The sequence below is a fragment of the Tasmannia lanceolata genome, unplaced genomic scaffold (assembly GCF_043159265.1).
Source record: "Tasmannia lanceolata isolate RefF3 unplaced genomic scaffold, GAP_Taslan_0.1 ptg000029l, whole genome shotgun sequence".
Taxonomy (NCBI): Eukaryota; Viridiplantae; Streptophyta; class Magnoliopsida; order Canellales; family Winteraceae; genus Tasmannia; species Tasmannia lanceolata.
In genome coordinates this window covers 9,534,864-9,550,152 of record NW_027518706.1, presented here as the reverse complement: position 1 = coordinate 9,550,152, position 15,289 = coordinate 9,534,864, and the positions used below count along the sequence as shown (strand labels likewise).

Sequence of the window (15,289 nt, the reverse complement as noted above, 5' to 3'; positions counted from 1 at the left end):
ATGGGTCTTACCTTCTTTTAGGCATGGAGAATGAGCAAGGCAAAGGTATTTCAAAAAATCTCCTTCTGCTAAGCTGTTTCTGAATATTTTCTTACTTTTTAGGCTAAAAGCTAGGATTCCAATGATTCTCATCGATCCATCTCTCACCCGTTTAGCATTAGAAAGCTTCGAGAATGACCACTTGTCCGAGACCCTTATGAGGACAGCGCAAAAAGAAAGGGGATGGCCACCCCATTTCTCCAATTTGGGATGACTAGTCGACATGAATGGTTAAGCTATAATGAAAACAACAAAGAGGACATGGTGGTTATAGCTGACTTAGATCGACTTTGTATCGCACTCCTCAGATTGCTAGATAGCCATGTCATTAGCAGGAACCTTTTTTTCAAGCTTCTGGCTACATGCTCCTCGAGAAGGAAGGGATAGATGAAGGGTAATTCCTACTGGGGATTAAGAAGGTTTCAAATGGGGATATCTGTTTCTGTCTTTTCAAACTATTTTTCTCACCAATTCCTTCAACTAAGCCCTCTTTTGAGTTTAATAAACAGTTTGGCAGTGGACAAAAATTGACAGGATCAATTCAATGGTATCAGTTATACTTTGTGCCTTGTTCCTTTTGGATATTGAGAATCGAATTTGAGTCAAAAACTGATTATTGGAATCAAAATTATCAGCATCAACAAAAGTGGGTACAGAATTTAGTGATACAAATAAGCCTCTAGAAAAGTTGAAATAGAGATAATGTTTATCAGAAATACATTTCACTAAATTTTGATGAAGAGAGCCTTCATAAACCACAATCTCCACATCTGAAATCTATTGAAAAATCCAAGAGGAGGACTAGACGCCTTGCCTCGGACATAACATGGGCAAACACACTATAAGAAGACAACAATCAGATAGAACAGAGGCTTAGTACATGAGTGAAAATAGAAGCAAAAACCAAATAGCAATCGTCTGTCCCAAGAGCAGCCCACAACCTCAAGAAACATACAAGAACCAACATGAGCAGAGCAAAAATCCCGATCAGAGAATTCTACCCCCAACCTCAGCCACAAAACTGCACGCATTCCATGTATCGTAAGACTCTTGAGCAAGGGAAGTTGGCCAAGTGGTGGGAGATTTTCACATCTCCGGCAATTTGAAAGAGAAACATTAACTAGATTTGTGAGCAATGAATTCTGTATCCATCCTGGAAATCGAATACCCTCATAGTCTCTTATCCGCAAATATTTCAAATTACCGTGTGGCTCAAGGCCTTATGACACTTCTTCATGCATCTCAACATCACCATCATCATCCCCCCATGATAACTCCAATTCTCTGAGGTCTTTCTTGCTTTTCAAGTTGGCTTGTTTCGCGTCACTTGCATTTCTCACAAGGCTAAGTTGTTCTATTGAAAGTTTTCCTCTAAGGTTTAAATTGCTCAACTCACTGAGGCGGCGTCCTTCCTTGTCCCCCACAATGAAAATGGATAGTGTTAGGAGGCAACTCAGTCGCCCAATCCCAATGGGCACACAAGTTAATCACCTACAACCATAAGTATCTACATGTCTGAGGCTACTCATTTTTCTCATGTCCTTGGGCAAATTGCGGAGCTTGTAACAATGTCTTAGTTTCAATGTTTGCAAATTTGGTAGATAGCTGATCGATTCAGGTATTGTTTCAATGGAATTACTATTGGAGAGGTTGATGTATCTTAGCTGCTTCAAATTGCATATAGAATCTGGGATCTCTTTACGTTCCCATTCCCTAAGATCTAGGCATCTCAAGTATCTAAGTTCCTTGATGTTGCTAGGGACCTGGAAATTATAACAATGGCGTAATAGTATTGTCTTAATGGTTTTGGCCTTGTACAACCTCTGATCATTTAATGGTGAAGAAAGTAAATGAGAATAGATATATCGTGTCAATGGAGGAATATTTTTGGTTTTTTCCCGATCCACGATATAACACTTGTTCCCAATAATAGACTGTGCAAGATCGTGCACCAAGTCATGCGTCTTGCACCTTGTTATATTTCCGTCATCATCTTTTTCTATGTCTTGGAAGAAAGACCTCCATAATAAATTATTGAAAATCTCATTTCCAATGTCTTCCAACTCCATTCTTCCATTAGGGGTAACAAAGCCATTAGCCATCCAGAAAAGAATAAGTTCTTCTTTCTCAATGGTAAAGCCTTTAGGGAACACAGAACAAAAAGAAAAACATTGCCTTAGATGAGATGGCAAATTAGTATAGCTCAATCTTAGAGCAGGCACAATTTCATCTTCTTTTTGTTCCCATATTTGGCTGTCTCTTACAGACAACCACGAAGCTTCCTCCTCCCTTTTGAGACGCAGGAGGCTACCTAATGCCTTGGCTGCTAACGGCACACCCCCACATTTCTTGACAATATCTTTACCAATTGCAACCAAGTTTGGATGCTCTTCACTTCTCCCTGATACAAATGCTTGACTCTCAAACAGAGACCAACTATCACTGTCTGATAAACCAGTCAAGTGGAGGAGGGAGTAGTGAAGCGCACCCATCACCAATGCAACCGTTTCATTACGAGTAGTTACAATGATTTTGCTCCCTTTACCTTTACAGGTTAAGATTTTCTTCAGATTATCCAACTTTTCTCTATTTTCATTCCTACATCATCTAGTACAAGCAAAAATCTCTTCTCAGATATTATATCTCGGAGGCGTTAAAATTACGATAGAGAAATTTTCTATCTGAAATTTTGCACAAGGGGGCAAAAATTATAGTAAATTTTGAACAAGGGAGGGATATAAAACTGGTAAAATTAAAATTTTAAACTTATTTTCTATCTTGGGGATGATTGGAAAGGGGGGCATATTTTTTTAAAAAAAGGGGGTAAGTATAAAAAAATATTAAAAAATAAAGGTATATTTTTTTTCCAAAAAATTAAGGGGGGCAATTGTCCCCCTTCCCTTTCAAGTGCCATCGCCCCATTAACAATAAAACCCATCAAAGATAGGAAAGAAAACATCCACTCTTTTAGGATCAAAGTTTTGATCTCTGCAACCCAACTGAAAAAAATGGAGAAATCTTGTTATGGCAAAGATGGCATATACAGGTCTCCACGCCCACCAATCCATCTCCCAAAAGACCCCAACACTTCAATGGTCTCATTCCTTTTTCGCAATTTATCGTCCTATTCCGACCGGCTAGCCCTCGCGGATTCCGATTCCGGCGAGTCCCTGACCTTCCACCAATTCAAAGTCATGGTCCAAAAGGTTGCCCATGGTCTAGTCCAAATAGGCGTAAAACAAGGTGATGTTGTTCTACTTTTCGTCCCGAATTCAATCCAATTCCCACTCTGTTTCTTCGGAATCATCGCTCTCGGCGCAATTGCAACAACTGTCAATCCTCTGTACACCATCGGTGAGCTATCTAAGCAGGTTAAAGACTCTAATTCCAAGTTTGTTATCACAGTCCCTGAGTTATGGGACAAGGTGAGGGAATTAGGCCTACCCGCCGTGATACTTGGATCAAAAAACCAAACTCAGATTGTCTCTGATCATGGAATTACCTACTTCTCTGATCTGATCGATATGGCGGGGCCTACGGCTTTGGATTTCCCTATGGTTTCTATCAAACAGACTGACACGGCCGCACTGTTGTACTCGTCTGGTACCACAGGTACTAGTAAGGGTGTTATTCTGACTCACCGGAATTTCATTGCGGCCGCGCTAATGGCTTGTTCTGACCAGGATACCAATGGAGAGTTGCATAATATATTCCTTTGTTTCCTTCCTATGTTTCATATATTTGGGCTGTCTATCATTACTTATGCGCCGTTGCAGAGGGGGAATTCAGTTATAGTTTTGAGGAGGTTTGAGTTAGAGGAGGTTTTGAGGTTGATTGAAAAGTATAGGGTGACAGATTTGTATGTCGTTCCACCGGTTATGATTGCGCTTGCGAAGAATAGCTTGATTAAGAAGTATGATTTGTCGTCATTGAAGAGGCTTGGTTCTGCGGCTGCGCCACTTGGGAAGGATGTAATGGAGGAGTGTGCCAAGAATATCCCTAAGGCCATCGTAGTTCAGGTACTTCTGCTCTGACCAAATGATTTAGAATTTATTTTGAACTTGCCCAGATAGGGAGTGACTTGAATTTGTAATCTCTGATTAATTTTTAGCAAGAATTGAAAATTCTGGTTTAGCGGAAGAGAGGCAAACTAAGTTGTTGTGTGATATTTCTTACGATTTTTTCTTATCGTGGTTTCCTCCTATGTTGGTATCAGTCCAGGTTGAAATAACTCGGTTGAAGCCGAGTTTTTAGTTCGTTACCCACTGTTGTGTATGGGTTTTTTCTAATACGGGCTAGATTGATTTTTTTTTGTTAACCCTATGCGTATGGATTTGATAGTTAGAAAATGGTTGATAAAATACATAACTAGTTGTGGCTTGGTGTTGGGTCTTGCATAGTTTGCATAGCAACAGTCAAATTGTCCTGGTTACAGACATGTTAAATAATTTAGAAGTTTTTCAGATATGCCAACTTCGCATGGTACTTCATGATGGAAAGCATCCCATTTTAGAGATTTAGTTATTTTATTCATATGTCAGATTTGATTGTTTCATCTGCCTCATTGTCTCTGATCTGTTCTTATTACTCTCATGGTGCAACTGACTTTTCAATGAATCTATTTTTCGTACTTCGATGACTATATTAAAATAATCATTTTCTTCTTATGGTGCTTGTTTTTTGGGTAGTGTTCATAACTTGTGGATATGCTTCAATGGAATGAATATTTGTGATGAACTCTATTCTCACCACATTAAGAAACTAGCTAATGACAGAACTTTCTAAGGTTAAATTCTGTTTTCCATACTGACTAATTGCAACTTATTGCACCTTTGATAACACTTTCTGGCCATGTAATTTAGGGCGATGATATTTTCACCCCCCCCTGCATTACGCATGCGCTCCCCTTTTAAATTGATTTGACTTCAAAAAGCGTTAAAGTTGCACACTGTTCAAGCCAAATCACCTTATATGGGGAGCGCATGCGTAATGCAGGGTGGCTGAAAATATCATCTCCCGTAATTTATTATAAGATATATTGCAAGTACAGTATGACTGATGCTAAATTCTTCACGTGATGACTTTGGGTCCATATATTGTTGTTGGTAGGGCTATGGCTTGACAGAGTCATGTGGAATTACCTCAGTCGAAAATAAAACAGAAGGAGATCAGCATTTTGGTTCGACTGGAACTCTTGTTCCTGGGGTTGAAAGCAAAATAGTTAGCGTTGACACATTAAGACCCCTTCCTACTAATCAATTAGGGGAAATATGGATTCGAGGCCCAAATATGATGACAGGTATGATTTTGGTTAATATTTTACTATCATTTAGCCTGTATATGCACTTTTAATGGACTCGAATTTTCGGCTGATAATTAGATTGTATATTTGTATGAAACGTCTATATCTTTCATTCCATAAACCATATATGACTATCTTAAATGTGGTCTGTATATGCACTTTTAATGGACTCAAAATTTAGGCTGATATTAATTAGATTGTATATTTGTATGACACATCTATATCTTTCATTCCATAATCCATATATGACTATCTTAAATGTGGCTGGTTTTGGTTCTCACATAGATCCTCAATTATTTGAAGGAAATGCATCCCATTAATTTGAACTAGTTAGAATGTAAATTCTTACCTTCTTTTTATGTTCTCCACTATTAGCCAGCTGACCACTTTTTTTGTGGAATGAAAGCACCCTTGAGGGACTTCTTTTCTCTCTATAGGCTTTCTACATATTTTCACATGATTTACATGGTATCAAAGCAAAGTTTAGAGCATATAGAAACAAAAGAATTAGATCTTTTGTATAAGCTATATTTGATAATCAGATCTGTTCCAAAAGCTATCTCTTTTCTCTTGCTTGTGATCTCTTTTATTTCATCTTTTAATCTAGGTGCTGTTTTTCATCATTCTCTTGTTCCTCTTTTAAACCTAATCAATTTATTTTCCTCTTTAACTTTCATACATTTCATTGTAAACCCCAAACTTCTCATTTTCCATCTCAAAAACCTATTTGTGTATTTCCAAAACATTATTTCACATGTTTTTTAAACCTATTTCTCACTACTCTATCTCTCTAATGTATTTCTCTTCTTGATTTTTTCTTCTTCAAATCCTGTTTTGAAACTCTAGCTCTCAAACTTCTTTTTTGAAACCCTATTTTTCATTTTCAAAATCCTCCTTCCATTCTCAAAAGCCTATTTCTCATGATTTTATCTCTCCAATTTATTTCTTGATGCACTTAAACTACTGGGAATCCACCAAAAACAAAAAAACAAAATGATAGATAATTGAGCATTCATACAAAAAACCAATAGATCTTCTCAAACAATGGCAGAGAAACAAAGACAATAAATTTGATCAAAACATGATCAAAGGCAAGAAAATCGCATTCAAAATCCAAAGGTCAAACTATATAAAGTGCCATACATGCTTACTGTCCTAAAAATACTGTTCACGTTTTCATTGCATAGGGCCCGCCAAAATTTACTTAATCTTTTAAATAAGAATCACTATAAACTATCCTGGATTTGTGCAAGTTTGTCAATTTTCATGACGATTGGACCTGTATAGGGCCCATTATTGATAATAACATGATGCTTTCGATGCTTTGAGACAGAACATATGCCGATCTGGCCTGGGGGATAGAGGCAGGAATGGGAGGAGTGAGCGAGGGTCCCGGTGTTTTTGAATTGGGCATTGAGAAGATGACATTTTTTTTTATTTCGCTTTCTTCTGGCATGGAAATCAATCTCTCATTTTCCTCATCTCTCCACTCATACTAAAGTACTCAGAGATACTTTCTTTCGTTAGGGCTCGATCCCTAACCGGAATTGGACGGGGTGCTCCCTCTTCTTCAGGAATAAAATGTTTCCTATTTACATTCCCATCTCTTAGAAAGAGCCGCTAAACGATGGGACCTGCTTTGAGCCCTACTTTTGGATCTCGGTCAACCCTCTTCTTCTCTTGAATCATCTTTTTTGAATCAATGGCTTATTCATGAATTTTTCTTGCATCAATTCTCCCTTGGGGAAAACTCGCACTTGAGTTTGCATCTTTGAGTTCCAACATCTTATCATAGTCTAGTTTTCACAAGTTCTTTTGAAAACCACGACCTTGATTGCATTGGAAACTTGAGAACTTGTAACTATGCAAGACAAATGACAACAAAAGAGACTTGGTACACAGTCTCTTGACCAGTCATAGAAGCTAAAGATCCATCAACCAAAGTAACAATGGAAAAAAGGGTGGCCCAGTGCACGAGGCTCCCGCCATTGTGGGGTCTACGTAGGGCTAGATGTATGCAGTCTTACCCCTGCTTTGCAGAGAGGCTGTTTCCGTGACTCGAACCCGTGACCACCAGGTCACAATGGAGCAACCTTACCGTTGCGCCAATGCTTACCCTCTAACCAAAGCAACAATCGAATTAAGTGAAAATTATCAAATGATGTAAAAAACTGACGATGCACTTGTCATATGGTCAGATGAACTATAATCAATGACCCAAGGAGAAAACTAAAGAGAAATAAAAAGCCGTGTATCACTTGAATTTGCCAAAGAAGCAGAGGATGAGGATCACAAGTAGCTCACTTTTGAGTGTGCTTAACAAGCTTGTCTTAATCCTCACATGAGAGAACCACTGAAGCACGAGTAGAGGAGCACCATGCTGTTGAGTCAATGACAGCTTGTTGGGAAGTATACTCTCCATGAACAATGTAGGAAGCCAAATTCTCCCAGAAAGGTTTCCAAAACTTATCCTAGCAATTTTTAGATGTTATTTAATCTCCCACAATGATCTCATTTTTTATTGCCACGTCCTCTACCACCGCAACCACCTCCCCCAAAATGCCCGTCCTCTGCCATAAGCACCACACTACCTATGCCATCATCACCTTGGCCAACAAAAGAAGCCAGGGATGATCCTCACCAATAGTTGCTTGTGAAGAGGATGAGGATACCTCAACATGTTGAAGCTGTGAATAAGGGCTGTTCAAAGAGGGAAGCTATTTGCTAGCCAATATTTGGACAGAAAACCAATAATACTCTGGACCAAGTCCAGAGAGAAAGTTAGCCATCTTAAATGCCGTTGGATGTCTCTTCAAGAGTTCCAACTCAGATGCAAGAGGTTGACACACATTCAATTCTTCCCCCATACCACGAAGAGTATTCTAGTACTCAAACTTTTGTTCCCTTGTATGAACAATAAGCTATTCTTGAATAACTACTCATAGACACAATATATTTGCATTTTTCTCTTAGCTCTATCAAGGAGCATTGCATTTGCACTAGCATGTGGTTCCATACAGTTTCAAAGACAAGTCAAGATTTGATAATCTGCTTAGATCCAATCTCATATTTATTGTTAAACATACTAGGTTTGTCTTGATTTAAAATTTTCAATTTACCCTTGGCACGTAGGGTTACCTTTACTGATTGGGCCCATTGAGTTTAACTGAAGTAGGTTGGACACTAGCCATCTCCATGTGTTTGACTTACACTCATAATGTACAGTCACAATGTGAGTATTAATATTAGATTATATTCTTACATGCAAAATAAATGGAGGACATCACAAGAGGCTGTAACATAATAGTCTACACATAGGAACAACATACCACACATAAGGATCTAGAAGTCACTCTGTGTGGATAAACGAATTACAATATTTCAATATTGACGCAAGATGGATCCTTTTGTTATTATTTAACTTCATATCTATATTGCTTTTACCATTGCTAGTCTAGCTTTTCAGATATATTTTTTTGATTAAAATTTATTATATTAAATTAAGAATTTTTTCAGGTTATTTCAACAATCCACAAGCCACTAAGTTAACAATAGATACACAAGGTTGGGTACATACTGGAGATCTGGGATATTTTGATGAAGAAGGACGATTGTATGTTGTTGACCGTATAAAAGAGCTAATCAAATATAAAGGATATCAGGTAACCTAACCTTTTCTGGCTATTTTTCTTTTCTATTTTAGAACAACAGTAGACCATCATTTGTATGTTCTTATGAAAACTTGCAGGGCATACACTGTGGCACTCCTCACTCAATTTAATTAAGCAATTATCCAAATAATTAACAACGACCAAGCTTTTGTTGTTAATTATTTGGATAATTGCTTGACTAAATTGAGTAAGGAGCGTCACATACACTGCTTGTCTCATTTTTGAGAATGTCATGTGCATTGACCAATGAAGTCTCAATATATAATATGAGTGGTATGGGTTGCTCAAAGCATGCAAATGTGTCTATTCTCTAGTTTAATAAAGCACATCTGTGAAGTAGTTTTTTGTTTTTCCTTTCGATAATATACAATGTAACAAAAATTTATTGAGAAAATGATGTACAAGTTACAACATGTAGATAAGAGGTTAAAAGAAGTTATAAGAGGAGAGGATATATATTCTTCTCTTATAACTATATGATATAGAAGAGATATACACTTACTATATGTTATTATAGTGTGGATGAACACTCATATGGAGATGGTTCTGATCAGGAGAAATAAATATCTGGATCTAGAGTTTTCCATCATTAGGCAGAGGTGGTCCTTGAGGTGTGCAAGTATCTAAATTCTAATCTGTGTGATGGAATTATATTCTTCAACCATGCCATTTTGTTTATATTGGAAAGCATCTAAAACATGTTATTGCGCTAAGTCTTTTTGTTTGCTATGAAAGTATTGATTTTCATTTGTGCAATTGTTTGTAGGTTGCACCTGCAGAGCTTGAAGGGTTGCTTCTTTCTCACCCCGATATATTAGATGCCGTTGTCATTCCGTAAGTTGTAACCAATCTATGCAACATGTATATGTCTATGCATACATGTGTATAGATATTTATTTATGTATAGATGTACAATCCCGACAAAGGGGGGGACAAAGGCTATTCTCAATGGGATATTGTACCTCAGGCATCCATGGACCTAGGACCATAGTAACATGACTTTCTCTATATCCATCTCAATATATTTCCATGTATCTATACTCGATCGAGTAGATAACTTACGTATAACAATGTGGGCCCCACTGTATTTTAAGCTGACGGAGTAGATAAGTTATCTACTCGGTCGAGTAGATACAATAAAACCATAAATCCCCATATTATTACTCTGTAGAAATCTAGGTTCAATGCTATATAGACTATCTGTTGAAACTTGACTAAATCCTTTTACCCTTGTAGATTTCCTGATGCTGAAGCTGGTGAGATTCCAATTGCGTATGTTGTTCGCTCTCCCAACAGCTCACTAAATGAGGAAGATGTTCAGAAATTTATTGCAAAACAGGTATGGAAATGATTTCCGTATGACAATTTACAAACAACATACATAACATTGTACATTATGCTTGCTTCTTCAAAATACATAAATATATGTATTTATTATGTATATATGCATAGATATATACACTTATAATTAGAGGGCATCCAATATCAAATTCATGGTTGTGTTTTTTGTGCAGGTTGCGCCGTTTAAAAGATTGCGGAGGGTAACATTTGTGAACAGCCTTCCAAAATCAGCTACGGGGAAAATCCTTAGAAGAGAGCTAATTGAGAAAGTCAGGGCGAAGATGTGAGATAAATATTTGTTTTCTTAAGCTAAATTGTTGATTATTGTTCTACTATATTTTATGGTTGGGGTGCCCCTTGGTGTGGAACCAGGAACATGTGGGTCACCTCATGATTGTCTATTAGCATAGACAAATTGAAGGTCATGGTGATAAAGAATCTAGTGAATGGGCTACCAAATTTGAATTCCTTTGGTAGTGGAAATGTGTGTGAGGGTTATCAATATGGTAAGGCACATTGTCTTCTATTTGACAAGTCTCTTTCAAGGTGCAAGGCCCCATTGGAGCTTATCCATAGTGATGTAATGGGACCTTGTAGGACACCTTCATTTCCTGGCTTCCGCTATATGTTGTTATTTGTTGATGATTTTACTAGATTCACTTGGGTGTACTTTATAAGGGAGAAATCCGATGCATTGTGTAAAATGATGGTAAGTGTCACAGTGCAACTCACGCAAAATCAAAATTTCTCTGATAAAGGGGATGTCCGTAATGGCCTAGCACAATGCTAGTCAAGCCAACCAAGTTTGCACCCACAAAGATCACACAACAAAACAAGAACACACACAAGAGACTTTTTTAACATGGTTCGGCCAAACAATGCCTACTCCACAGGTAACTCCATTGCCATCATCTTTCTCAAACTCTTTAGGCAAATTAAAGCCATTACAAAGGAAACTCACAACAGTTGCCTATCTGTTGCCTATCAACAGCGTATCTGTTGCCTGTCAACAACCTACCTGTTGCCTATCAACAACCTACCTTCCTTGGGCAAAAACGCCCATTACATAGAATTTGCGCAATTCGTATGCCTAAGCACTTACAAATGACAAGCCACTATGTGGCATAACAGTTGCCTAACCACCTGGCCATGATTGCCTTAGCAAGTCTTCACAATGTGCAAGTGCATGCCAATGCCTTTATGCCATGTGTGCCAAAAATGCCCACTAGTTGCCTTTGCTTTGCCTTGGGCAAAAAAGCCCAAGCAGTGCCTTGGTTTGAATCATAACTTTTTACAACCGTTGCCTCCATGTGCCAACACACTCAGGCGCTTGCCAATTGTCACATGTGCACTGATGCCCTGGTTTTGCCTATGTGTTGCCCACCAACCAGTGCACACTATCCATCGCCCACTAGCTAGTGCCCATTAGCCAGTGCCTGCAAACCAGTGCTAACCATCCAGTGCCCATCATTGATCCAGTGCCCACGAATCCAGTGCCCAACCCAACCAGTGCCGAACTAGTCCAGTGCCCAACCAGTGCCTACTGATCCACACTTGAGTTAGGTTAGGTTCTCACTAATGCTTGCCCATGGAAGCTATGCATAGCCCACACCTATGCTCTAGGCCATGCCAAAGCCTTGGTTCCATTGCCTTCTTTCCACCCTGATGTTCCAAGTGTACATTGGCAAGGGTGCAAGGTGCCACCACAAGCCAATGTGTGTGTCAACATTTTAAGGGGGTGACAGTAAGCCATAAGAATGGGTTTTGGTAGAAATGGTCAGCCCTACCGTGTCAAAACATGAGGCATAAATTGGTGCCCTACACCCATGTTGATGCAATGGTGTAAAATGATGGGTCTCGCCTTATCAAAAGGTTTATGGTATAATGAAGGTCCCAGCCATGCTACACATTAGTTAACCTAAGGAAATGTTCCAGTTAAATTTTTCTATGGAAAACAAAGTTCCAATGAAAAATTTTCTTAGGAGGAAAGCAAATGACAAAGGAGAGAAAGAAACATGTTTAGTAAGAGTTTTTATATGGTATTTATAAAAAAAAGTAGTTACACATAACTTGATAAAAGGACAAAATGACCCTTGTAGAATCTAATTAAATACCTAAGCCTAGCTAAGGCAAACAATAGTTCATTAAGATTTTTATTCAAAATTGATAACATTTTTATGGCGGGGCCAAATTTTAAGGCACTTGATTCAAATGTATCTATAAACTTGAGAAAAACCAGCTTGGTTGCGAGGCTTGCTTACGAAGTCGGAAGGGGTTAGGCATTGACTCCACTCAATCTGTCGATTGACCTCTACTTGGGGGAAAAATGTCATGTCTTACTTCATTTTCTAGTGGTTAATACGTTTTTTATTGCTTTTAAACTTGGGGAGCAATCGCTTGGAGACAATAAGTATCAGTAGAAGAGTCCTGACATTAGTGTCTTAAGGTCTCATCACATTGGCTCATTGGGTGAGACGATCGGCTGACTATTCAGGACAGCTAGGGGACAGGTCGGAAGCACTCCGGGTGGCTTCCATCTATACGTGTCTGATCGGCTCCCAAGTGGCGTCCCATCGGCTGATCATTCGAGACATTGCCTGTGCAAGAGGGAAGGCCGAGCAAGATTCCCACAAATCGACAGTATTCCGTCAACGATTGTCGAAGGTTGAAATGTAATACATCTCGAAATTCCTCTTGAAAAGGCATTACATGTAGAAAATCAAGGATCAAAGAACCAAGCTTTGATACACTTGTTCACAAAAAGAACAAAGCAAGAAGCAAAAAAACACACTAAGTAACACCACAAAAGACAAAGTAGGGAGGGAGAGAGAGAGAGAAATTCTAAAGATTATTATATTCAAAGCTTATTTAACGTTTTCTCACTTCTCGCCGACTGTTACCATTCACCTCCCTCAGTTCTCACGTTAACTCTTCTCAACTATTTAAGCACAAATAAAAACAACCTACTTGTAGTCTAATTCTAACAACTAGTATCCTATTCTAACAATAACTCTAACCACTATCCTCTCACAACTAACCACACAAAGAAAAGGCACGGTTCTCTTCTTTGACTCTGAAAACCTCTCCAACCAACCATAGAACTCTTCTCTAACAAATGAATCCTCCTATTCTAACTTATAGAAACCAAATTTAAAACTAAATTCTTAACCGAATAGAATTCCTAGTTTAACTAGGATTCAAATATCTCATGTGAGCCCGCACCACGCCACACACTACGCCGTGTCTGCACACGTCCGCACCACCTGTGCCGGTCCGGCTCCTCCGGCGTATGTGCATAGAGTCGGCGATGACTCTCAACATTACATAATTCAATTATGGGTTGAGACTCAAATTTTGATTAGTTGTTGACAGATGAGAGAGAGAGAGAGAGAGAGAGAGAGAGAGAGAGAGAGAGAGAGAGAGAGATGACTTGTAGAATAAAATTAATTTCTGATACCAGTAAGAAGACTACCAAAATGAGTGACCCGAAGTGCAGGTATAAGTTTAAAGCGTTGAAATTAAAACCAATTAAACTTCTCATTAAAGAAAGAATTTTGGTAAATTTTTGAAGTTCACGGATGGTCTGATGATAGTATGAATCTGAGTGGATGTGGATTCAGACACCAAATATAGGATCCGAATAATATTCTAATTTGGATCGACTCAGATCCTAGTTGGATCAGTCCAATTGACATTAGGCTTGTCACCGGACCCAGATAGTTTAATGGATCCTTTGAATCTGATTCTTAATTATTACTATATAGATAGATTTTTATAGTTTCGTTAGAGTCCCACATGTGGATATGGAAAAAGTCATTGTTTAATCAGTGGGTCTTATACGTTTCTGTTATTAAAGTTCTGTGTTTCATTAGAGTCCCTCTTGTTGAACCTTAAATCCATTCGCTTATCGCTGTGATTGTGTTCGCCCAATAGCCCCCCTGGTCGGATTGCAGGAAAAACATTTATTGTGGAATTTCTTTTCTTAGATTAACATAGTACGAATCTCTACGCGGGTCTTTGCTAGTATCATATATGGCAGAGGAGAAAATCGGCAAATATTTATGCAGCGCTGTCCACTTCTCTCTCTGTTACGTGTCCTCAGAACCCCTGTCTCGTCTCTCAAACGTCACTTCAGGGATTAAAGGGCAGATTTTTTTTATTTTCTGCAAAGTTCTCTACTATTTACACGTAGCCGAGAAAGAAAATATCTATTTTCACCCGTCTTTTGTCCCAAAAAAGAGAGATCATATCCTCTTAGTAGGGGTGTCAATTTTGGCTCGGGCTCGCAAGCTCGCTCGAGCTCGGCTCGAAAAAAGCTCGGCTCGAATCCTTAACGAGCCGAGCCGAGCCGGCTTGCCAGGCTCGTTAAGCTTAACGAGCCGAGCCCGATTTAGGCCAGGCTCGGCTCGGCTCGTTAAGGCTCGTATAAAATATAATATAAATTTTTCCGTAATTATAATAGTAATAAATATAATTTAAATATAATAGAGTAGGAAACAGTAGGAAACAGCTTACATAATCATGACTTTTTTCTGTAATTGTCATAATTTTCAAACTTTTGTTCGTTTTTTTTTAGTAATTGTCATAACTTGCCAACTTTTATTCGTAATTTTTCATTTAAAACTTTGCTGTAGGTATTTTACTTTTTCGGCTATTACTTTTTTTTCTTTTTCCTTTTTGCTAGCGACCTTTGCCAGACAACTTTTTCTTTTTAAAATAACCGAACCAGTTTTTTCTTTTTGCTAGCGACCTTTGCAACACATCTTTTTCTTTTTAAAATAGCAAACCAGCCAAGCTCGATAAGGCTCGCGAGCCTAGCCGAGCCTGACCGAGCCGAGCCCGAGCCTAACCTTTTAGCTTAACGAGCCGAGCCGAGCCTGGCCAAGCTCGGCTCGGCTCGGCTCGTTTACACCCCTACCTCTCAGCTATGTCCCTA

General features: G+C 38.7%; 2 protein-coding genes across 2 annotated transcripts; one reads left to right on the top strand and one right to left on the bottom strand.

The window, feature by feature from the left end:
• Positions 1-1,526: 1,526 nt before the first annotated feature.
• Positions 1,527-2,531, bottom strand: LOC143859018 (putative disease resistance protein RGA1). The gene has a single exon (XM_077369695.1). The coding sequence runs from the start codon at positions 2,529-2,531 to the stop codon at positions 1,527-1,529; it is 1,005 nt and encodes a 334-aa protein (XP_077225810.1).
• A 196-nt stretch (positions 2,532-2,727) lies between these two features.
• Positions 2,728-11,072, top strand: LOC143859064 (putative CoA ligase CCL7). Its single transcript, XM_077369740.1, has 6 exons — positions 2,728-4,058; positions 5,149-5,338; positions 8,858-9,003; positions 9,779-9,846; positions 10,249-10,351; positions 10,527-11,072. The coding sequence occupies exons 1-6, from the start codon at positions 3,048-3,050 to the stop codon at positions 10,638-10,640; spliced, it is 1,632 nt and encodes a 543-aa protein (XP_077225855.1). The 5' UTR covers positions 2,728-3,047; the 3' UTR covers positions 10,641-11,072.
• Positions 11,073-15,289: the final 4,217 nt, after the last annotated feature.